General features: G+C 32.5%; 1 protein-coding gene across 2 annotated transcripts; it reads right to left on the reverse strand.

Annotated features, from left to right (window-relative positions):
• Nucleotides 1–13105: 13105 nt before the first annotated feature.
• Nucleotides 13106–21493, reverse strand: LOC132606553 (uncharacterized). Of its 2 annotated transcripts, XR_009569976.1 has the most exons (10): nucleotides 20791–21493; nucleotides 19150–19335; nucleotides 18664–18756; nucleotides 17962–18144; nucleotides 17766–17868; nucleotides 16976–17161; nucleotides 15676–16727; nucleotides 14786–15171; nucleotides 14571–14713; nucleotides 13106–13554 (listed from the first exon to the last, which is right to left on the reverse strand). XR_009569976.1 is itself a non-coding variant. In XM_060320124.1 (9 exons), the coding sequence occupies exons 1-9, from the start codon at nucleotides 21001–21003 to the stop codon at nucleotides 14653–14655; spliced, it is 2463 nt and encodes an 820-aa protein (XP_060176107.1). In that variant the 5' UTR covers nucleotides 21004–21492; the 3' UTR covers nucleotides 14315–14652. The 2 variants fall into 2 exon arrangements, 1 of the variants encoding a protein (XP_060176107.1); XM_060320124.1 differs by lacking the exon at nucleotides 13106–13554 and having other exon boundaries at nucleotides 14315–14713; nucleotides 20791–21492.
• Between the last annotated feature and the right edge of the window lie 3196 nt (nucleotides 21494–24689).

Genomic DNA, 24689 nt, shown 5'->3' on the forward strand with positions numbered 1-24689 from the left:
ATTGACAAAGAAGAAAAACGGGGATAAAAGTCACTCCTTCCCTTCACTTTTACTTGTCGACGTTAATATATCAAGTCTTATTTTACCCTTCACATTAATTACTCATTTTCAAATCATTTTCTGAGGCTATTGAGACTATACAACAATAAATATGGATATTATGATAAAATATATACTTCATTTATTAATTCTCAAAGAATGTGAAAAGTCAAAAGTGAATAAGTTATGTGTAGAAGAATTAAAATAACTTTTGGTACAAATTTGCATCGCTATTGTACGTCCTCTCTTCACCTTTAAAGTATTGATAAAAAAGGAAAACGAGGATAAAAGTCACTCCCTCTGTTTACTTTTACTTGTCCACGTTAACATATCAAGAGAAAGAAACCAATATGGTAATTATTAATTAGTAAGAAACTTCAATTATGTTGATTGTGTATAAAGATAACGATTACGCATATATTATACTATTATAGGCGTACATATTTGTATACATGTTATCCTTTTTCTTGTATTCCTTTATTTATCATGGGGACCATCAAGCTAGGCAACGCAAGAAGAGTGGAGAGAATCATGCAGAAGGGGCTGGCCATTAATTTCCATGGAATTAATGAGTGAATATTTGTGTGTTCTTATTATTAATTTTACCCTTCACATTAATTACTCATTTTCAAATTATTTTCGAAGGCTATTAAGACTTACACCAATTAATATGAATATTATGGTAAAATATATATACTTGTCACTTTCCCTTTTGCACGCCACTTAAGAAATCAGAAATAAAAGATATAGTTTACTATCTTACCCCTATCTCTCTCCAATAAATGCATTTTAATCAAAATTGACTATTTTGAAGAACATTTATTACTAAAGGTAAGATGAGAAAGATTTAATTAATTTTATCTTGGTTTTGTAAATGAACAAGTAATTTGGACATATATTTTTAGTAATGCGGCCAAGTAATATAGGACGGAGAGGATAAGATGTGAAAGATTTAATTAATTTTATCTTGGTTCTGTAAATGAGCAAGTAATTTGGACATATATTTTTAGTAATGTTGAGTACTTCATTTATGAACAAGTAATAGTGCACGGAGGAAATAAATATGTGTCGGAGAATTAAAATTGAAGTGCATACTTGTATACATGAACAGAGATAAATATTCAGCACTATGACATATGTCCACGTGGGATAAAAAAATAGTTTAGTAATGTGGCCAAGTAATATGGGATGGAGGGAGTACTTCATTTATTAATTCTTAAAGAACTTGAAAAGTCAAAAGTCAACAAGTATAAGTGCACGGAGGAAACAAATGAGTCGGAGAATTAAATTTGAAGTGCATATGCGTATACATGAGAAGAGATAATTATTCGGTACCATGACATATGACCACATGGGATAAAAAAGTAATTAATTAAAATATACAATTTATATAGCTTATGGTACAAATGTCTATTGTTGTGTTAGTCCTCTCTTCGCACTTATATATATTAGAAATGTATCCATAATACTTTTCGTGTCATCTGATCTAATAATTGAAACAGAAACTGTATTACTATTAAATATACACACACGATTTGTACGTGTCCATTATATTCCACCTTGAGACAAAATAATAACTATACTTTTGTTGATTTTGAGATCTCAAGTTCTAATATGAGCTTATAATTAGGTTTAAGCTATGATCAAATTGCATGTTCGCAAGAATCAGCGAATGGTTGTTCGAATAATAATTTATGAACATAAAGACATAGGACAGCAAGGTTTTATCAGGTTATACTTATTTCCAACAGAAGATTCCTAGCAATATTAATTGATGTTTGTTGGAAAATTAGGTGTAAGATAAGATAAGCACTTCAAGGTTTTCAGTTCAACCTCTTCCTGACCAAAAAAAAAAATGGCGTTTTTGTTTAATTTTCCATTCATGCTTTGCAAGCAAATCAACTCTTATGTTTATAATTTTGTCTATAACAGTTAACAGTATCAACATGACATAAGTATAAAGTACAAAAATAACATTCTTTTTTATCATAGAAAACAAATAATAATGTTGTTTAATTAAGGTAGCCAGCAATCTTTGTTATTTTTTTCAACAGCTAGCAAACTAGTAAATTTGTAAAAGATGACCATGGAGGTGCCAACAGTGACGGAGCTAGGAATTTTGTCAAGAGTGTTCGAATTCATATAATCTATATATTAAGGATGTTCAATATGTAATATATGTCTATAATACGTAATAATTGACATGTCTACATGGTATAATTTTTCGGCGAAGGGTGTTCGGTTGAACACCCTCGCCAGGCTGTGGCTTCGCCACTGGGTACCAAAATCCCTATTTCTGATAGGGGTGGGCGTTTGGTTCTTCGGCTCGGTTTTATTAAATTTCGGTTTGGCTATTTCGGTTTCGATTTTTTGAAGGTGGACACCGAACACCGAACCAAACTAGTTCGGTTCGGTTCTTTCGGTTTCGGTTTTTTGAAGTTTGGTTCGGTTCGGTTCGGTTTTTTCAATTCGGTTTTTTCGATATGATATTAGAAGCGACTCCATTTACACTAATTCATATTCTCAAAAGCAACAAAACATAAAACTAACAAATTAAAATCAAAATCAAACAAACAAGACACGCAAGAACAGAAAATCATAACCATAATATAGAATTACTAGGTATTATATACATACAGTAAGAATAATTAAGAAAACACATAAAGGAAATACATTAATCCTAAAGACACATCCTAGTCACCTTTCTTTGTTAAGGATATTTGATTTTCTTAACTAAAGTGGAAAATTAGGGATACAAAAGCAAAAGAGAGCTTATTACAATTGGTTTTTTTTTTTCTTAAACTTAATGGGTCTGGACTATTTTAATTTTTTGGGTAATGTATAAATTTCGGTTTAAATTTCGGTTCTTCGGTTCGCTTTCGTCAAAGTTCGGTCGGTTTCGATTTTTTGAAGTTGAACACCAAACACCGAACCAAACTAGTTCGGTTTGATTCTTTCGGTTTCGATTTCTTGAGGTTCGGTTCGGTTCGGTCCGGTTTTCGATATTTATGCCCAACTCTAATTTCTGATAATGAAGGTTAGATATACCTAATCAGATGAGGATTAAGATTAATAAAAAGTGTCAAAACTAAGGAGCAAGGTTCTGGTTTTATTTACATATATACTCAAAAATATTATTTTATGCTAATTGTTTACTTTAATTATGTTAAGACTTAAATGAGAAAAATTGTGCCCTACTTAGAATTGACGAGATTATATTTTCTTCGTATAGAGAGAAATAGATCAGGAGGAATTAACTCAAGCTGAAGATAAATATTTAATCGATCTGTTTTATTTTCTATGACCCATGAAAAATGTATTACAGGATTTTAGATTTATTTATAGAAGTATGAAAGAATTTTTTTATTAGATCTTTTAGTCTATCTTAGACATTTCTACTATTTAGAAGAGTGAGTTTTACTCACTCTTCGTCGTCCGTCGTGGGCCCCGTAAATAAATAAAAAAATTTCCCCCCCCCCCCTCCCCAATAAATAAATAAATAAAAATTGCCCCCCCCCCCCCCCCCGATATTAAACAGGCTCACAAAAATAAAAAATAAAAATTTTAGGCCCCCCCCATAAATAAAATAAAATAAAATCCCCCCCCCCCCCATATTAAACAGGCCCATAAAAATAAAAAAAATTAAAAAACATTGTGGGCCCCATATTAAACACCAGCCAGTATTAAAAAAAAAAAGTGGAAACCATCACATCCAAACTCACGGGAAAAAAAAGTGGACCCCATATTAACAAAATCAAGCAATATTAAAAAAAAAAAGTGAATCCCGTATTAAAAAAATAAAAAATGTTAAAAAAAAAATGTGGGCCCCATATTAAACACCATGCGTATCCGTAGCAAACACTAATATAATAAAGTTTTAAATACGGAGCACAAACTACAATGTTATATTAATCATGTTTTGAACATAGTATCCCATATTGACAAAATCAAGCAATATATATAAAAAAAAAAAAAAGTTAATCCCATATTAAAAAAATAAACAATGTCAAAAAAAAAAAAGTTCAGACTTTGTATTCTTAGCAAACACTAATATAATAAAGTTTTAGATACGGAGCACAAATTATAATGTTATATCAATCGTGTTTTGAACATATATATATATATATATATTATGCATAAAAATAGTGCAAACTAATAATGTTCAAAAGGGTGAGCCCCATACTAAACAACACCAAGCAATATAAAAATAAAAAATAAAAAGAAACTATATAAAGCATGGGTTTAGACCCATGCTTCATCGTCTGTTGTCCCTTAAAAAAAGAAGGGTGGGTCCCATACTAAATAACACTCAGCAATAAAAAAAAAAAAAAAAAAAAGGGAACTCACCACATCCAAACTTACGGGAAAAAAAAAGTGAACCCCATATTAATAGAATCAAGCAATATTAAAAAAAAAAAAAGGTGAATCCAATAAAAAAAAAAAAACTATATAAAGCATGGGTTTAGACCCATGCTTCATCGTCTGTTGTCCCTTCAAAAAAAAAGGATGGGCCCCGTACTAAATAACATCGAGCAATAAAAAAAAGAGGAAGAAAAAAAAGTGGAACTCACCACATCCGAACTCACGGGAAAAAAAAGTGGACCCCATATTAATAGAATCAAGCAATATTAAAAAAAAAAAAGTGAATCCCATATTAATAAAACAAACAATGTTAAAAAACAAATGCTTAGAAAATCAAATAATTAAATCAATAATGATGGACTCATTGCCACATGCGTATCAACCCATTAGTGGGAGCAAATGAAATTATTGTACAGCAATATACTTAAAATAAGATAGAATTTAATTACTTTTTCATTTTTTCCTTACTCTAATAAACGTGAAAAGAGATTAATGTCATAAAAGAAAAAATAATATTAATGGAGATCAAATAATTAATAAGCTAAATTAATGAAATTATAATTCTAATTGACGTTTCCTTAAAAACCGTGTAAAAAATAACATGACAAGTAAAATGAGTTAAACAAAAAATATTTACTAAAAAATAAAAAATAGAAGTTCTTCATGGCCCCTGTTACACCTCGGAAAAAAATTCCGTTCATGCATAGTGAATTGACTTACGAAGGGCATGATGCATACGATGTTTTGATAAGTAAGAAATAATATTTAATGATTCTAAATAAGATTTCAAAGACATTGGAGGTAGGAGACGAAAGTTGTTAAGGAAAGCAAGATATATGTTGTGTCGGGTAAGAATTTCGAATATCGAATTAATGATGGCTTAATGACATTTTGGAGAAGAGTTATAATGTCCCTTATATTGGTAATGAAGTGTTAAGTAGGTGTCAAGAAGGACCCATAAGCCAAATATGGGCATAAGCCATCCAAAAGGGCGAGTTAAGGAAAACATTTTCGGATGATCTGGTTTAGAGGGGCCAAAACGCTATTATAAAGTTGGAATTTGGGAATAACACCACAGGATGAAAGTTGTAGATAATTGAAAGAGATTTCCAACCATAGGTCGTGGGCCCTCATAGCATATCGGGATAAAAAGTTATGGCCATTATACGACAGACTGTCTGAGCAGAGTTCTACGGACCATTTGACGGTCCGTAGAAATTTTTTACGAACCGTAAAACATTTTTACGGTCCGTAAAATGGACCCAGACCAGCGTAAAACGGTCACAGAAACTCCTATGCTACTGGGCAGTTTTACGGACCATTTTGACGGTCCGTATAAATTTTGACGGTCCGTCAAAATGGGCGTAAAAATGACCCGACAGATATGATTTTGGCTATTAATAAGGACCCTCCTCATTTTATTTTCATTCATTTCCACTCCTCACCTCAAGAACCCTCTAGAACCCACTCCAATATTCATCCACAAGAAGAAAAATCAAAGGTAAATCAAGATCAACAACACAAAATTCATGGAACAAGGTGTATAAAAAACTTGATTGAAAGTTCATCTACACCAAGAAATCCCAAGGAAGGTGAAGAAGGGTTTTGGTGCAAAAGGAGGAATTCTACTCCAAGCTTGTTCCACTATCATTTGAGGTAAATTTCATGACTTTCCCATATTATTTAAGGTAGTGGAAAGCTAGTATACTTGAATTGTAGAAAAGCATGGGAAGTGAGTCTTGAATGGATGAATAATGTCACAATTGGATGGTAGTTGAATGAAATCATGAAAATGGATATGTTGAGATTACAAACACGTTATAAATGATATTTAGACCACGAAATAAGTATTAGATATGCGAAAACGCGATGATGAGCCATAATCATAAATATGAAGAAATTGGAGAAAATGTTAGATTTTGCCAAATGTAGATGGATGAAGATTATTGATACGATCTTGTGAGTGTCATTATGAATGTGGGGAGTTGATATGGAACGTGGCAGAAAGTAGTATAAACGAAGGAAATTCTGCCCAATTTTCCCTAATAATAGTAGTCCGTTCTTATAATTGCTTAGCTAACGACGGCATGAATTCTCTTGAAGGTATACATGAGTGCATCATAGGGGAAGCAAGCAAGCGATAAGAATAGTAAACGTAAAAGGTATGTGAGGCTAGCCCTTTCCTTCAAATGGCATGAATCCCATAGTATGAATTCTTCTCCTCTCCATGAGTTCTTATACTCCGATGATATAGAAGCCTATGTTCATGAATACCTTTATAAGATAAGAGATATGATCTAATGATGTTAATTATTGTTCACACTCACCTTATGCACTAATTCCTTCAAGGTGAGGCAGAATGTCAGAAATTGTTCCATAACTAAGTCGGGGGATCACGACCCTACGTCACCCCGACAAAGTATAGTTGTCCTTGAGTTCTTATGCATGTTTTATGATAAGCACATTATGATGAGCATATTATGATGATGATATTACACCGCTCCTATATGGACGGGCAGACATACACACCACTATAGTGGGCAGCTTATACCCCGGACGCGGGAGGCCTGGACGCAGGCTATGATTATCACACCGCTCCTACATGGACGGGCAGCTTATACATTATCACACCGTACCTATATGGACGGGCAGCTTATACATTATTGCATACATGAGATTATGATGATTATGAGTAAGTCAGCATGTGCTATTTCTTCTATAAGTTACAGTCATATATAGTTGCTCCGTATTGATGCTTCACTTATCTTATTGACGTATTTTCATTGTTATGCCTTACATACTCAGTACAATATTCGTACTGACGTCCGTTTTCTTTGGACGCTGTGTTCATGCCCACAGGTAGGCAGGGAGGAGAGCTTGACCCAGATTCGTAGTACCTGTTAGCTGTTTTTAGAGCACTCCATTGTTCCGGAGGTGCTCATGATTATCTTTTTGTGTATATATTCACGTATATGTATTTTGGGCATGACGGGGTCTTGTCCCGTCCTTATGTTTAGTACTCCAGTAGAGGCTCGTAGATACGCAGTGTGGGTTAGATTGTCTCACGAGATGCTATTTAGTATAAATGTTATTTTGATGACCAAGAGGCATATGTATATATATAAGTATATATGTTTTATATGGAATATCACTTTCTTACGATTTGAGTATAAAAGTGATAAAAGAGTATTAAATGAGTATGATGAGACATAGAACGATTGGTGCTCGGTGGTTAGCCCCGGGTACCTGCCGCGGCCCCTAGTTGGGTCGTGACAGCCCCATATTAAACACCAACCAGTATTAAAAAAGAAAGAGAAGAAAAAAAAGTGCAACCCACCACATCCAAACTCTTGGGAAAAAAATGTGGGCCCCATATATATTAAACAACAACTAATATTAAAAAAAATGAATCCCATATTAAAAAAACAAACAATGTTAAAAAAAAGTGCTTAGAAAATCAAACAATTAAATAATGATGGATTCATTGCCACATGCGTATCAACCCATTAGTGAGAGCACATGAAATTATTGTATAGCATTATACTTAAAATACTTATATATTAAAATAAGATAGAATTTAATTATTTTTTTATTTTTTCCTTACTCTAATAAATGTGAAAAGAGATTAATGTCATAAAAGAAAAAATAATATTAAATAGAGATCAAATAATAAATAAGGTAAATTAGTAAAATTCTAATTCTAATTGACGTTTCCTTAAAAAACATGTAAAAAATAACATGACAAGTAAAATGAGTTAAACAAACAATATTTACTAAAATTAAAAAATAGAAGTTCTTCATTTAAATAGAAAATCAAATTTCTACTTCGTTTCATCTTAAATATATAAAATTAATATAATAATTTGAATTAGAATTATCCAAATCAAATTTTGATAAAAAAAATTATATGTATTACTTTACTATTACTACTATATAGAAGAGCCAGTTTATAGAGACAACATCGTCGTCCGTGTTCGGTCCTATTTTTTTATTTAAGAGTGAAAAAAATCCTTTGTGGTCCCACCCACTTTTTTATTTAAGACAAAAAAAATGACGTTTTATACTTTATATTACCAACTCTTCTAAAAAGTAGATAGAAATACTTTATTATATTTCTATTTTTCTACTATATAGAAGCATCGGTTTACCCATGCTTCGTCGACAGTCACTCTTAAAAAAAACAAAAAACTGGACCCCACCCTCCCCAAACTCATGAAAAAAAAGTGGACCCCACCCTCTTCAAACTCATGGAAAAAAAATGGACCCCATATTAAAAAAAAAAAGGCAATGTCAAAAAAAAAAAAACGTGCATCCCATATACTAAAAAATCAAACAATATTCATATAATTCCCAAAGTATCCCCATCAAGTCAATAATAGTGGATTCATTGCCACATGCATATTAACCCATTGGTGAGAGCAAATGAAATTATTGCACAGCAAAAAACATGGACCTCATATTATTACTTTTCTTCAAAATATTTAATTGCTGTATTTTCTATTCCGCCATGTCAGTTATTTATTATGTTTACTAAAATAAATATACTTAAAATATATATATATATTTAAAAAATAACATACAATTTAATTACTTTTTTATTTTTATTCTTACTCTAATAAATGTGAAAAGAGATTAATATCAAATGAAGATCAAATAATGAATAAGATAAATTAGTCAAATTATAATTCTAATTCGCGTTTCCTTAAAAAACCCATGCAAAAGACAACATGACAAGTAAAATGAGTTAAACCGAGAATATTTACCAAAAATTAAAAAATAGCATTTCTTCGTTTAAATAGAAAATTAATTTCTACTTTGTTTCGTTTCAAACATGTAAAATTAATTTAATAATTTGAATTAGAATTATCCAAATCAAAATTTGATAAAAAATAATAAGTATTTTACACTTTTAAATTAATCGAATTAAAATTGAAAGTATCAACTGATGCTTAAATATTGCTATTATTTTATCTCAAAGAGAAGAAAATAGTTTTCTTTTAAACAAATCTTCTCTTTTAAAAAGTATTAATAAATTTTCGTAGCAAACACGAATAAAATAAAGTTTTAGATACGGAGCACAAACAACAATGTTATATTAATCGTATTTTGAACATAGTATGTATATATATATATATATATATATATATATATATATATATATATTATCATTATCTAAACACAACTACATATACATAGATACATTATAATCCGAAATGTTGGGCCCGTGCGCAGCATGGGCATAGGCCATCTATACTATATAGAAAGGTGGGTTGGGCACCTTTTTCGTCGTCCGTTTGTGGGCTCAAAAAAAAATGTGGGCCCACATATTTTAAACAACTACTAATATTTTAAAAAAAATATGGGCCCACATATTAAAAACAACTACTAATATTTAAAAAATAATTGTGGCCCACATATTTTAAACAACTACTAATATTTTAAAAAAAATGTGGACCCTATATTAAACACCAACCAGTAATAAAAAATAGAGAAGAAAAAAAAGTGGAACCCACCACATCCAAACTCATGGGAAAAAAAAAGTGGATCCCATATTAACAAAATCAAGCAATATTAAAAAAAAAAGTGAATCCCATATTAAAAAAACAAACAATGTTAAAAAAAAAGTGCTTAGAAAATCAAACAATTAAATCAATAATAATGGATTCATTGCTACATGCGTATCAACCCATTAGAGGGAGCAAATGAAATTATTGTACAACAACATACTTAAAATACAAAAATGCTTGGAAAATCAAACAATTAAATCAATAATGATGAATTTATTGCCACATACGTATCAACCCATTAGTGGGAGCAAATGAAATTATTGTACAGCAACATACTTAAAATACTTATATATATATATATCTGTTTTCCAATTTTTGAAAAAAAAAATTGTGGGCCCATATAGCCTGATGGATTCATTGCCACATGCGTATCAACCTATTAGAGGGAGCAAATGGAATTATTGTACAGCAACATACTTAAAATACAAAAGTGCTTAGAAAATCAAACAATTAAATCAATAATGATGGATTTATTGTCACATGCATATCAACCCATTAGTGGGAGCAAATGAAATTATTGTACAGCAACATACTTAAAATACTTTAAAAAAAAAGTGTGGTCCCCATATTAAACACCAACCAATATTAAAAAATAAATAAAACACCAACCAATATTTTTTTTAAAAAAAAAGAAGTAAATAAAGTGGAACCCACCATCTCCAAACTCACGGGAAAAAAAAGGTGGACTTCATATTAACAAAATCAAGCAATATAAAAAAAAAAAAGTGAATCTCATATTAAAAAAACAAACAATGTCAAAAAAAAGAGTGCAGACTTTGAATTCGTAGCAAACACTAATATAATAAAGTTTTAGATATGGAGCACAAACTACAATGTTATATTAATCGTGTTTTGAACATAGTATCCCATATTGACAAAATCAAGTAATATAAAAAATAAAATAAAAAGTGAATCTCATATTAAAAAAACAAACAATGTCAAAAAAAAAGTGCAGACTTTGTATTCATAGCAAACACTAATATAATAAAGTTTTAGATACGGAGCACGAACCATAATGTTATATTAATCGTGTTTTGAACATAGTGTGTGTGTGTGTATATATATATATATATATATATATATATTATATGCATAAAAATAGTGCAAACTAATAATGTTCAAAAGGGTGGGCCCCATACTAAACAACACCAAGCAATAAAAAAAAAACTATTAAAGCATGGGTTTAGACCCATGCTTCGTCGTCCGTTGTCCCTTAAAAAAAAGGAGGGGGGGGGGGGGGGGGGGGTGGGGCCTATACTAAATAACACCGAGTAATAAAAAAAAACAAGAAAAAAATGGAACTCACCATCTCCAAACTCATGGGAAAAAAAAAGTGGACCCCATATTATCAAAATCAAGCAATATAAAAAAAAAAAAAAAAGTGAACCCCATATTAAAAAAAATATAATGTTAAAAAAAAAGTGCAGACTTTATATTATTAGCAAACACTAATATAATAAAGTTTTAGATACGGAGCACAAACTACAATGTTATAGTAATCGTGTTTTGAACATAGTATATGTATATATATTATATGCATAAAAATAGTACAAACTAACAATGTCTAAAAAAAAAAAAGTGCACCCCATAAAGGGTGGACCCCATACTAAACGACATCAAGCAATATAAAAAAAAATGAATCCCACCATCTCCAAACTCACGGTAAAAAAAAGTGGACCCCATATTAACAAAATTAAGTAATATAAAAAAAAAAAGTGAACCCCTTATTAAAAAAAAATGTCAAAAAAAAGTGCAGACTTTGTATTCGTAGTAAACACTAATATAATAAAGTTTTAGATACGGAGTACAAACTATAATGTTATATTAATCGTGTTTTGAACATAGTATATAGATACATATGCATAAAAATAGTGCAAATTAATAATGTTCAAAAAAAAAAAAGTGCACCCCCTATTAAAAAATCAAACAATATTCATGTAATTTCGAATATATCTTATTAAGTCAATAATGATGAATTCATTACCACGTGTGTGTCAATCCATGAAATTGCTTTTCTTCAAAAGGTTAAGTAGTCAAAACATACAATTTTTTTTTTTTATATATTAGCCTGAGATCTAATCTAGATATTAAACTGTTGTATTTGCTATTCCGCCATGTCATTTATTTGTTATGTTTACTAAAATAAATATACTTAAAATATTTATATTTTAAAATAAGATAAAATTTAATTACTTTTTCATTTTTATTCTTACTCTAATAAATGTGAAAAGAAATTAATGTCGTAAAAAAAAATATATCAAACGCAGATCAAATAATGAATAAGGTAAATTAGTCAATTATAATTCTAATCGACGTTTTCTTAAAAATCCATGCAAAAGACAACATAACAAGTAAAATGAGCTAAACCGAGAATATTTACTAAAAATTAAAAAATAGTATTTCTTCGTTTAAATAAAAAATCAATTTCTAGTTTGTTTTGTTTTAAACATGTAAAATTAATTTAATAATTTGAATTAGAATTGTCCAAATCAAAATTTGATAAAAAATAATAAGTATTTTACACCTTTAAATTAATCGAATTAAAATTAAAAGTATCAACTGATGCTTAAATATTGTCATTGTTTTATCTCAAAGAGAAGAAAATAGTTTCCTTTCAAACAAGTCTTCTCTTTTAAAAAATATTAATAAATTTGCGATTTTGTGTTCATAGCAAACATTAATATAATAAAATTTTAGATACGGAGCACAAACTACAATGTTATATTAATCGTGTTTTGAACATAATATATACTATATATATATATATATATATATATATATATATATATATATTATCAGTATTAAAAAAAAACTACATACACATAAATACACTATAATCTAAAGTGTTGGCGCACGGGCACAGGCCGTCTAGTCATATTAAAAAAGTAAGCGATTCTTTTTGTTTCTTTTGGCCGTTGACAAACGATTCATGATAGAACTCACCTAGTTTATCTTGACAAAAATGGGCGAAATAGTTGTTTCAAAGCCAAAAATGCAATCGATTTTTTTGTTTCGCCACTGGCAAACGACTTATGAATCATATGTTATAATAAGAACAAATGGGTGAAATAAATACTCCAACGCCAAAACTCATGATGTCCGGCAGTTTCTTGATGGCTTTCCACAATTTGTTCAATTTACCATCTCTGTCTAATATATTCTATCTATGCAAGACTCTATCTTCAATAGAAGAAAGGGAGGTCAATTTTCTTGTAGAGCTAGTATTTTACATTGTTTTCATCGCAAACTGCTTTATTACCAACACTATTTTAGTTCAATATTTTATTTTATTTTAAAAAAAACTTCAAATTCTGAGTTCTCTATGAATTTACCCAATAGTCCATTTTTGACAACGTCCCAATGCCAAAGTCACTGAATGAGTAAGTCGTCAATTCTTGATCAAGCATCGGGTCTCCTACACCCTTGATTCCTTACCAATAACATAAGATAAAGGGTGTGTGCTTCAACATCCTATCTCGTCTCAATTATAACGAGTCATCGAAAGAGCAAGTTCAAAGTCACCATCAATTCCTCTTTCAAATCCAGTTGCAGCCGAATAAGCACTTCTCCGTGTGATTCACGAATCCTAATCACAAAGCCTTTTGTTATTTACAATGAATTTATTTAAGTCTTTTCAATGAAAGATGATATTTCTGGTCAAGTTCTAATAATTTGTTATTTATTGTAACAATAGAATACAACCAGTTAAACTAGTAAAATTCTTAATTCAATCTCTAGCCTATATGCAGTATTCAGCAGGACAAAACATCTCTGGCAAAAATATACCGAAGTTACCCGGTTCCCCACTCATCCAAAAATATTTACAGCCTCTAACTAATATACATAATATATACATATATTATACATATGTTGGCTATTTTTCTGGGTGCGCGACAATTTATGTTAATTTCTCCAAAACTATCCTGGTTCTCACCATTAATCTCTTCATTTTGTAATGGTTGTGTGCCAGCTTGTGCTCACCTCAACTATCCCACTAGATACCTGCTACCTCCATCAACAATAACTCTACCCCCTCCCCCCAGGCTTATACAAATGGAAAGAGATCGCCTAATATCTTGTCTAAGCTCAGATTCGAACCCTGATATCTCAATGTTTTCAACCACTTCATTGATCACAAGGTCACAACCTAGACTGCCGAATCATTCATCTAAATTGTTATCCAATCAACGATTAATCCCAAAAGTCATGTACTCGCTATAATCACCACCCTCACTATACATCAAATATGAAGTAAACAGATGACCAGAGTAATGTAAATGCAGCCAAATCTCCAGAAGGGAGAACATACCATAACCAACCAGAGATTAAAGATGAAGCAAAACAGATGAGAAGAAAGAAAGTACACAGTACCAAAATGATTAGAAGCTAACAGGAACTAAGTTTGCAATGGTGGAGGAACTACAGCATTACAGCTAATGCAGCAACAAAGTACTGCCGAAGAAACTGTACAATGTGCATATCTATTTTACACTATGTTGATATAGCCGGCCTCATCTAGATTGGAACTAAGCTGTAGTTGTTGTACTCTCTCACTACCAAAACCACTAAATGTGCAAGAAAATGTCGGGTAAAAGAACATACTCTGATTTACTGTCTAAAAGTTTTATGTCTGATATCTGCCTAACGTATCTGTTTTTGTTAGCTTTTACTGTAAAATTCCCTTTCACAATGACAGAGGAGGGAACTCATCCTCGTTCTTTAGCAGCAACGAATGCTCTGCAGCCCTGAAAACGAAATTAGAACCATATATTACTCCACAGTCTAAAATTACAGAAGAAGTAGGGAACTTTTCCTACCTTTCTTGTTCACTACGTGCAGGTTTTGAAACCTGCACTTTTTTCGGGACACTTGGAATCAGGAGCACATCACGAGAAGTGCATGAAAGCACATCCTCAGAGAGATTCCCTAGAGATCCAAATTCAATTCTACATGACGAATTCGAGAAAGCATTGGCATGAGAATCTTCGAGGAGCTTATCAGATTGGCTAGATATGGCTAACTTCTCACGACCTTGAACGGGAGATTTTACAGCTGAAATCTCTGAACACTTTTCTGACTGATTTGCATCAGAAGAAGCAATGGACCCGTAACTATGGGTCCCGCTATGCAAATGCAACTGACCATAACTTCCTGGTGCCCTACTCCTAGTCCGTCCTTTACAACGTCTCTCCTGGTGATATTCCTGAAAGGAAAAAGGAGGACGATACAAAAACCGCCTCAAGCTTTTTGAGAAGGGATACTTACATTTTTAGACTGCTCTAAAAAATAATAGCCGGCAATATATGTTTTGTATATTAAGTACAATACATATATATATATAGACACACACACACATAGTAAGTGTATAGGTTTTGTATATTTTGGCTAGCGCCTGTAATTAATTTTGCCGACAGGCCAAAAATGAAAAAAGCCCTTTAAACAAATAGAGATGCACAAAAGATGGGAAATAAACTGCCTCGAATGTAAGAGAAAACTACCGTATTCATGTGTGTATATATATATGTATATGCGTGTGTGTGTGTGTGTGTGTGTGTTATATACATAGTAAGTGTATAGGCTTTATATATTTTCGCTAGTGCCCGTAATTAATTTTGGCAGACAGGCCAAAAATGAAAAAAGCCCTTTAAACAAACTGAGATACACAAAAGATGGGAAATAAACTGCCCCGAATGTAAGAGAAAACTACCGTATTCATGAAGTAGGTTCCAGTTCCTTGTGCCATTTCTTTCTCTTCAGAACCTAAAGTAGCAGTAGATGGTCGAGAATTGGCAGAAGGTTGAGCGGTTGGTCCCACAAGCATACCGTTTTCATTTGTTTGCAGAAATGAGTTCTGTCTAAGTGGCATTGATTGTCGGACAGTATCCCAAAATTTTGTGTTTCGAGATGGAGGTGGTGATGATGGACTATTAAGTACCGGTGCTGACAGAGCAAACCCAAAGCAACACTGGCCATAGAGCAAACTCCGTATATGGCTGTCATAGTCCCCACTTAAGTCCACCAACGGATTGATCATAACTTCAATATCTCCAGCTGTGCTCGCATCCCTTTCCCCTATATCGAGAGTTACACTTTCTAAAATACTGGTCTTTGGACTTGAGATTTCTGAACCACCAGACCAGATGTCCTCACTATAATCTGTACCTGATTGGTATATGCTGCCTGTGGTTTCTACCCACAAACCAGAATCAGATAGGCCACTTTGGCACGAATTCTCGGGCCCTGGGTTCCCATTTTCAACACATGATTTATTGAAATGAAATGGAGGCGCATAGTAATGCTTCCAAGAAAGAGAACTCGTGGAGCTGCCATTAAAACAGCAGTCATATGTGCCATTTGCAAGATCGAGATTTAGAGGTACATAAGCTGAAGGATCATTTGCATCTGAAATGGAGCCATTTTCTGACAGCATATCTGAAGAAACTCCATTCATTGAATTACTCACCAACTCATTTGATATTGATTTAAATGCCTTTCTCAGGCTATCATTCTCAAAATCACCATCTGATGATTTCAGAAGAATTCCAGAATTGGCATAAAATTCATCAGAACATGTGTCTTCATCACCAAAAATTGGGCTGGTATGTTGTAAAGCAGCCACATGATTGTGTCTATGCCTCTCAATAGTGTTTGCAAAGAACTTCTTGATCTCATCGGCAACATGGTCAGATGGGGACAAAAGAATGTCGCCGAGCTTGCGGGCCCCATACTTGAAAGCTCTTATTATTCGATAGAAATTACCTGAAGGGAATCAAAGCATAATTTACGCGTGATACAAAGCAACACAGACCACCTAAACACCAACTCAAAGCACCAAAATAGGAAGACCTAAGGAAAAGTATCCAGAAACAGATTTGGTGAGAATCTCATTTGTGACCAAAACAACAGAATCAGATCATAAGGATCTTCCATTCTTCGTAGATTCTGAGTCACCGAAGTACCAGAAAAGGATAAAATGAAAAACAAAAGAGAAATCAATTAAGTTGTACCTCTGTTGACACTACGCCCAAGGTTATTATTTTCCTTCAAGGGGTCAATTATATTTAGATGCTTTTGTTGAAATGGTCGTGTGTCTGTCTCAAGACCCCTGGATGGAACTGAGAACATTTCCATACTGTTCCTTAAAAACTCCTCACTAAGCAATAAATCGTTGCTTATATAATCTGGCATCTCAACTGTATACAGAAAAAAGGGCAACCGTGAGAAAGAAAATTGAATTTAAAAAAAAAATAAAAAAATCTTCACTCAACCGAACCATACACCACCCAAACCCGGAAAAAAAAAAGAAAAAAAAAAAGGAGAGAGAAAGAGAAACACCAATCTCTTTGTAACCTCACACATAAGTGTAAATAAAATGAGAAATTGACATAAATAACCGTTCACCAAAATAATAGCCAACAAATGTATATTTGTTATATATTAATGTCTAGTATACGTAAAATATACGTTTTTGATACAAAATAGTGTATATTTTTTGTATATTTGGCTAGCAAATGTAATTTGCGTTACTTGAGCCGAGGGTCTTTCGGAAACAGCCTCTCTACCTCCACAAGGTAGGGGTAAGGTCTACGTACACTCTCCTCTTCCCAGACCCCACCGGTGGGATTACACCGGGTATGTTGTTGTTGTTGTTGTAGGCTAGCGAATGTAATTATTAATGGCCGACCGGCTGAATGTGTAACTTGTCCAAAAAAAAAAAAAATCCTATAGAGGGTTGTAAACATCTGAAGGAGATCACAAACAACATAAAAGAATTATGAAAGGAAGGGCATTGCTTACCAAATATATCCGGAAGGGATGATTTGCATACTGGACCATTCAAACTGATACAATAGTTGTCCCAATCAAATTTGCTATAGTAATCCAAAAAGCTATAGAGAACCTAAAAGCAGGCAAAAAACAGGAATATCAGATACACCTATGCTTGCATAACAAGCTTAATGCACAAAGTCAAAAAGCACAAACAAGTAATTACCGCTAGAGGACCATCTAACGATGAATGGAACAGCTGGAATATATATAAGACCAGTGTTTCCAAAGCATATGTGGAGATCAGACCATGATGTGCACCAAGAACACGACTTTCATAATAGCACCAAGCCTTTATCAATATAATGCTACGTTTGAAGAGATGATTTTTACCAACAAGGCGATCTACCTGCGCTCAAGAAACAGAGAACAAGAATAAAAATTAGCTGTTCATCTCCTCAATTAACATGATACAGACGGAAAAGTTATATCGCTTAAAATCACAGGGGAGATATTTGGTTCTCAAGAGAGTTTAAAAAGACATTCATCTGAAAGAGACAAATAAACAACTAAACTTTATCAGATAAAAAAGCTAAATATTGTTCATTTTAAGCACAAATTGCATAAAGAAAAGTTAGTAAAAATACTGCAGAAAGGACGGATATATGGATGATGTCAACACCCACCTATACATATTAAACGAGTAAAAGAGGTATATTTCCTGTTTTAGAGATTCTACTGAACCATTTTCCAGTTCCAGTTGTTTCCACTTAACCAAGATATGCTAAACATCTTGTATATAAGAGTCTTTGAAACAAAAATTAAAGCAAAGTGGCTCTATCACATTCTCAAACTGTCATTGACCGGCAACCGAGCACCTATAAGGACAAGATTATTTGATTCTTGACAGTTTAGCTTTGTAATTTACCTGCTCGAGGAAACAAAGTGTGCAAAGTCCTCCTAACTGATTACAGGATATATCTATCACAGTATTTTGTACTATACATTTCACGAGCTTAACCTGCCATAAGAAATTCAAAACACATCAACATTAAACAGATAAAAAAAGATCAATTAAGCGTTAATCTGGTGAATGACTATGGATGCCCAAACTAAATGGACAGTAGTACAACTCTACAAAACAACCTTCAATTACTATAAACGTTCATCAGGCACCCCCCCCCCCCCCCCCCCAACAACAAAAAAAAAAAAAAAAGAAGAAGAAAAGATATAGGCATTTTAAAAACTGCATTATGCTTAGACTCAACTATCCAGCTTCCTTAGGTGGCAGGACATTGAGATAAAAACTTAAAACTATTTGTTGCTACAAAGAACTGTGAAATACTTCATCCAATTCCGTTTTACAGACTTTGAAGGTTTGAGTACACTTCTGTCATTAGAGTAAGAAAAGAACCTCAGCATCAATAAATTGGGGATCCTTGACATCATACTCAGTATTTTCCTTTAGCTCTTCTTCCTGCAGAACAGCGAGAACTTCACGGGCCAATGTTTCTTCAATAATAGGACTGCCAAAAACAGTCAAATCAATGTCACCATCAGGAAGGTAGGTCTTCAGTGGCACTGATCCATATGAGAAAACCTGTATGACAGACAAAGTATAATCAGAAAAACTCAGTTAAGATAATGAAAAGCAAAATATACCTTATGAGTGAAAACATAATTCAAACCTAAACAGTTAGAAAACATAAAACAGAACATTCAACTATTCTGTGGACAAGTTAGAGAAGATTTGAACACCTCAAATGTATAGAGTTGCTCAAGTTAGTCGGTTGGAACAAACAGATTCATTATTAACTAAGTTATGCATCCGACAGCATTGGCTTACATTAAGATTGTAGTAGAATTAAAAGATGAACCATGCACTTCAGTTTTGATCTGATATTTGCATAAATTAGTTTCCTGAACTTGAATTGACTCAGAGGGGTGTACAGAATGCTTAAAGGAACAAGAAACCACTTGACACGACATGAAGGAAAAAATAGTTACGGAAGTGAAAAGCGTTTACACTTTTATTAGTGAAAATAACAATGCAATTCAAAGTAATAACACTTTTAGAAGTAAACATTACAATGAAATACCTTGGTTTACTGAAAAGTAGATGAACTTGAGTAAGGAGTAAAGCTGCCAGAAGCAAATCTTAGGCTTAGCACTACAATCTGCAGTAGAACTTACAATATTTTTAAATTGACAACCAAGAGGGTGGCCTGGCCTCGCGGTTGAAGAGATGGAGAGACACGGAACAAAGGTCCTAATCTCATAAAAGTGAAACGTAATTGAATTCTTCCCATCTTCCTAAACCTTGATGACTTTGTATCCGTGCTAGTGAGAAGCAACAACGACTCGGTGGATAGTCGAGGTGCTAGCAAGTTGGCACAAACAACATTATTATGTATTAGAAAAGAAAATTCTCTAATACTGTAGTAGAACAGTGGCGATGATGCTGCTCTCTCTCAAACCCCAAAAACCCCCACCTGCCGTCTTAGATGCAGCAAGGGGTGGATTAGTCAAGGTGCTAGCAAGTTGCAACGAACAACATTGTTATTAGAAAAAAGAAAAAATCCCTAATACTGTTGTAGAACTGTGGAGTTGATGCTGTTCTCTTCCACCCCCTACTCCTTACCATCTTAGATTAGTAGAGTGTACTTTGAGATTGTAAACAACATCAAGTTGACCCTTATCTGTCAGATATGAACAAATTAATTATCCAAGAAAAAGTAACACATCATTTGTAACCCCCTGCAAGTTGACCCACCCACCCACCCACCCACCCACCCCCCCCCCCCAAAAAAAAAAAAAAAAGGAACACCCCCATTTTTCAAATAGAAAGGTAAAAGGAATCAGGATAGAGCATATCGATAGAAATGAAACAAACAATGAAAGCTATGCCAAAGCCTCTGTGAATAAAAATCACTCCTATGAGATATCACTGAATTTTCTATCGAAAAATAGACATGCAAAAAATCAAGAATCATGAGTAAAATGAACACTGAAAAATCAATCAAAATCAAAACAAACACATGTAAAATCAAATTACCTGACAACCAAGAGAACATTTGATAAGTCTTTGAACATAATCAATAACATCTTTCCTTTTTTCTTCAGTATCAAGAGTTGGATGAACACAATTAACAACTTCATTTATAGCTTCTTCACCCACAACCCAACAATCCTCTGTTATTGTTGATGGATCAGCACTTACAAAATCCCAACGGTTCTCCATTTCAACCCGAATTCCAATAGAACCCATAATTAACCACAAAAAACGGAAATGAAATCCTGATTATACCCAAACAGAGTATAGGGTTTTAGAGACAATTGAAAACAAAAACATGGAATGTTCTAGACAAGAGGAGTAAAAGAGAAAATGGATAAACAAGGAAAATGAGATAAAATGATGGCTATATATATATATATATAGTTATATTTCTGTTGTTTGGATACCAGTAATCTGGTTGTGTGTGTATTAATAACAATTTGTCAAAGAAGAAGAAAAAAAGGATTCATAAAATTAGGGGAGAAAGGAGACAATTCTCAATTGCCCCCACTTCTCCTCATAATAATAATAATCTTGTTTTTTTCCTCTCTAAAAATCTTTTCTCCTCCTTTTTTTTTTTTCTCACATCCGTTTCAATCTGCAACTACGTGTAATAATTCGTATAACAATGTATATATATATATATATATATATATATATTTATTTTTGTTCTGATTATTCTGTTTTGTGTCAGACTTTTGAAGATTGCGACGCCGGCAAAGAGGGTGGCGCAATGTTCAAATGGCGTTATTGAAGAAGCATATCATATTAATTTCATAACTTATGCAATTTTTGTTATTAATTTCGACTAGAATTTTATATATACGCCCTCTTTTCTAGTTAATATTTTCGCTTTTCGAGATTTAAAATGTATAAATATTGATTGATGTTTTAATTATCATTTTTTATAGTATTAGCTTGACAAGAGTTGTAACTGTTACTCCTAATACTTTTAGTATAATTTTAATTTTAACATATTAATTTGATCTATTCAAATTTAATTTTAAAAAATTAGTTAAATTGATTTTCGGGAGGTAAAATATCACATATGAATTTTATATGTAAAAATATAATTTTAAATTTGAAACAGAACTTGAGAAGGGTACAATTAGATGTTTATTGATACTTGTTTGGATAGATTGTTTGTATTATACCTAAAGAGTACGACTCGTAAAATAGTTAAAATTGAGAAAATATGTCATTAGTCAAATTGATCAAACAATATATAGTAAATTTGTCAAATTTACACTTTCAATTTAATAACAGTTGACTCAAAAAAATGTATCTATTGGAAATTTGAGAAGGGTCCAATTAGATGTTTATTCTACCAAAAGAGTACGGAAAAGGTCCAATTATGCTTTTAAACTAGTTGAAATTGAGCAAATATGTCATTGGTCAAATAATATATAAATAAAATTATTAAAAATTATGTGAGATAAAATGGTACGCTGTATCCACTGACTTTAAAATTTTAGATTTGCCTCCATTGGACCCCACTTATGACCCATTCAAACCAACTGCTGTTATGGCAAAATCCTAAAACAAAAGAAAGAGAATCCGGAACTCTTCTTCGAGATTTTATTCCAGTGACAAATTAGTTAGGAGAATTATTAATTTACCTATATTGGTGTGGATTAAAAAAAAAAATGTTTTAGCATTTACACTTTTACTTTAAGGAGACGCTTAGATATAGATTTGATTGACACTCGAAAAAATTTAAAAGAAATTAAAGTTGAAGTTAAAAATAATTTTTGGAAGTTGAAATCGTGATTGGACATGTATTTTACTTGAAAAATCAGTTGTCAATTTTTCAAACTTGAAAAACTCATCTTCAAAACTAACCAAAAAAATATTTTAATGTATAACAAAAATGTTCTAAAAATACAAAAAATATTTCATGTCCAAACTCTTATATTTTCTTAGGAGTTGTTTAACCTTTTAGAGATTATTTTGTATGTCTGTAGAAAATATAAAGAATTTCTGGTATTTTTATGTTTATTACTAAATCTCATAATATTGCTATAGATGAGTTTACATTAAGTAACATAATCCTTGAGAATTTATATAGTTAATTTCAACTTATTAGGGATTGAAGTGTAATTATTCTAGCTGTTAAGATAATAATATCTCCACAATTATGAAATCGAGATAAGACCAAGTTATATAGTTCACCGTTGAACATTTTTTAGTATCTAATACGGCAAGACAAGGATAGATTTCGATCCTGACCATTGGAGTGGACAATCTTGATATTTAGGCTTAGCACTTTAAACGTTTTCACACGCATCACAATTTAATCTATATCACGCATATAACAGCATCTCTCTATAATAATCAAGTTTTTTCAGAATTGATTTTTTATGTTATATTTTACTTATAGCAGCAACAGCCAACTTTATAACAGTACGCTCTTTATAAAATTATCCCCATATGATAGTTATCTTCTTTTGTTAATATAATAATTAACCATCTTTCTAAAAATAGAATATCTATGATTATCAATAACAAGTGTAGAGATTTTGACCAAATACTTGATCATTAAAAGATTTTCTTTCGTTATACAAAATGTGACTAAACTTAGAATTTGGCAATTGAAAATGAAAAATTAGTTTTATGTATTTTTTTTTCCTATAAGCGAAATATTATTTAAATGACAATACTGTTATAGGTGTATAATTGTCACGCCCCGAACCTGGGCCTGGACGTAACACGGCACCCGGTGCCTGACTGCATGTGACCGAGCGAACCAACTGGCTGGCTGAATCAACATGTGATACCAAAACATAACTAATTTATAAAATAAAACTAACACATGCTGATTAACTAAAAAATCTCACTGAAATATCATAATGCGGAAATTCTTAGACAATCTGAAAATATCTGAAAGTAGCCAACATGGCTAAACCAAACAACTGAACGACTGCCAACAAGGCTAACAAAATAAATAGCTGACTGTCTGAACTGTGTCTATGAAGCCTCTAAGAGTACTGAATGATAGAGCTGTCTATAAACTGAAATAACTGGATAGCTGACAACGCCCCGAAGGAAGGTGGGGCTCACCAGTAGCTGATACTTGCACTCCTAATTAGCTGGGTCGTCAACCTGTGTATCGTTACCTGCATCGTGAGATGCAGGCCCCCAAGCAATAAAAAGGGACATCAGTACATTTGAATTGTACTGGTATGTAAAGCAACTGAAACAACAAAATACTGGAACTGAAACTGAAACTGAAAACTGAAAACTGAAACTGAGCTAAACAAGAAAGCAAGAAGCTGAAGTACTCCCTGTTCTGGATGAAGAATCACCTGTAAAACTGTAAATATAACTGTGGCCTAGGGCCCAAATAATGTGCACAAAAACTGTGGCCTCTGGCCCAAGCAATACGTATGCATAAACTGTGGCCTAGGGCCCAAAAGTACAGATACAGGTGTTCAACATTGATATTTTACAAAACTGAGACTGGCTATAGCTGATAGCATGATATCTGTTTCTGATTCTGGGACTCTTGCAGTTAACTGGTTATACACTGACTGAGACTCATGTGATAATAATGCATACGTCTATAAGGATTACATGCTGGGTTCATGATGTTCAAAGTGACAACCATGAACGAATTCTGTAACTGCAACCCTAGAAGATAACAGTTCTATATCATTTCATGAAACTAGAGTTAACTATATTCTGAGTCAAATTTCTAACAAGTATGAAGAATGAGGCGTAGGGAGAATCATGAACATTCCCTAACGTAGATAGTTAGCCTCACATACCTCAATTCCAGCCTTTGAGCGTAATACAATGTTCGTCAACCCTCTCAACTTTGATCTATATCAATACAAGTCAAAGGGATTCTATATTAGCAATAATATTCATGCTTTGGTCATCTAAGCATTTTATCAAAC

Source organism: Lycium barbarum, chromosome 1 (genome assembly GCF_019175385.1).
Source record: "Lycium barbarum isolate Lr01 chromosome 1, ASM1917538v2, whole genome shotgun sequence".
Classification (NCBI taxonomy): Eukaryota; Viridiplantae; Streptophyta; class Magnoliopsida; order Solanales; family Solanaceae; genus Lycium; species Lycium barbarum.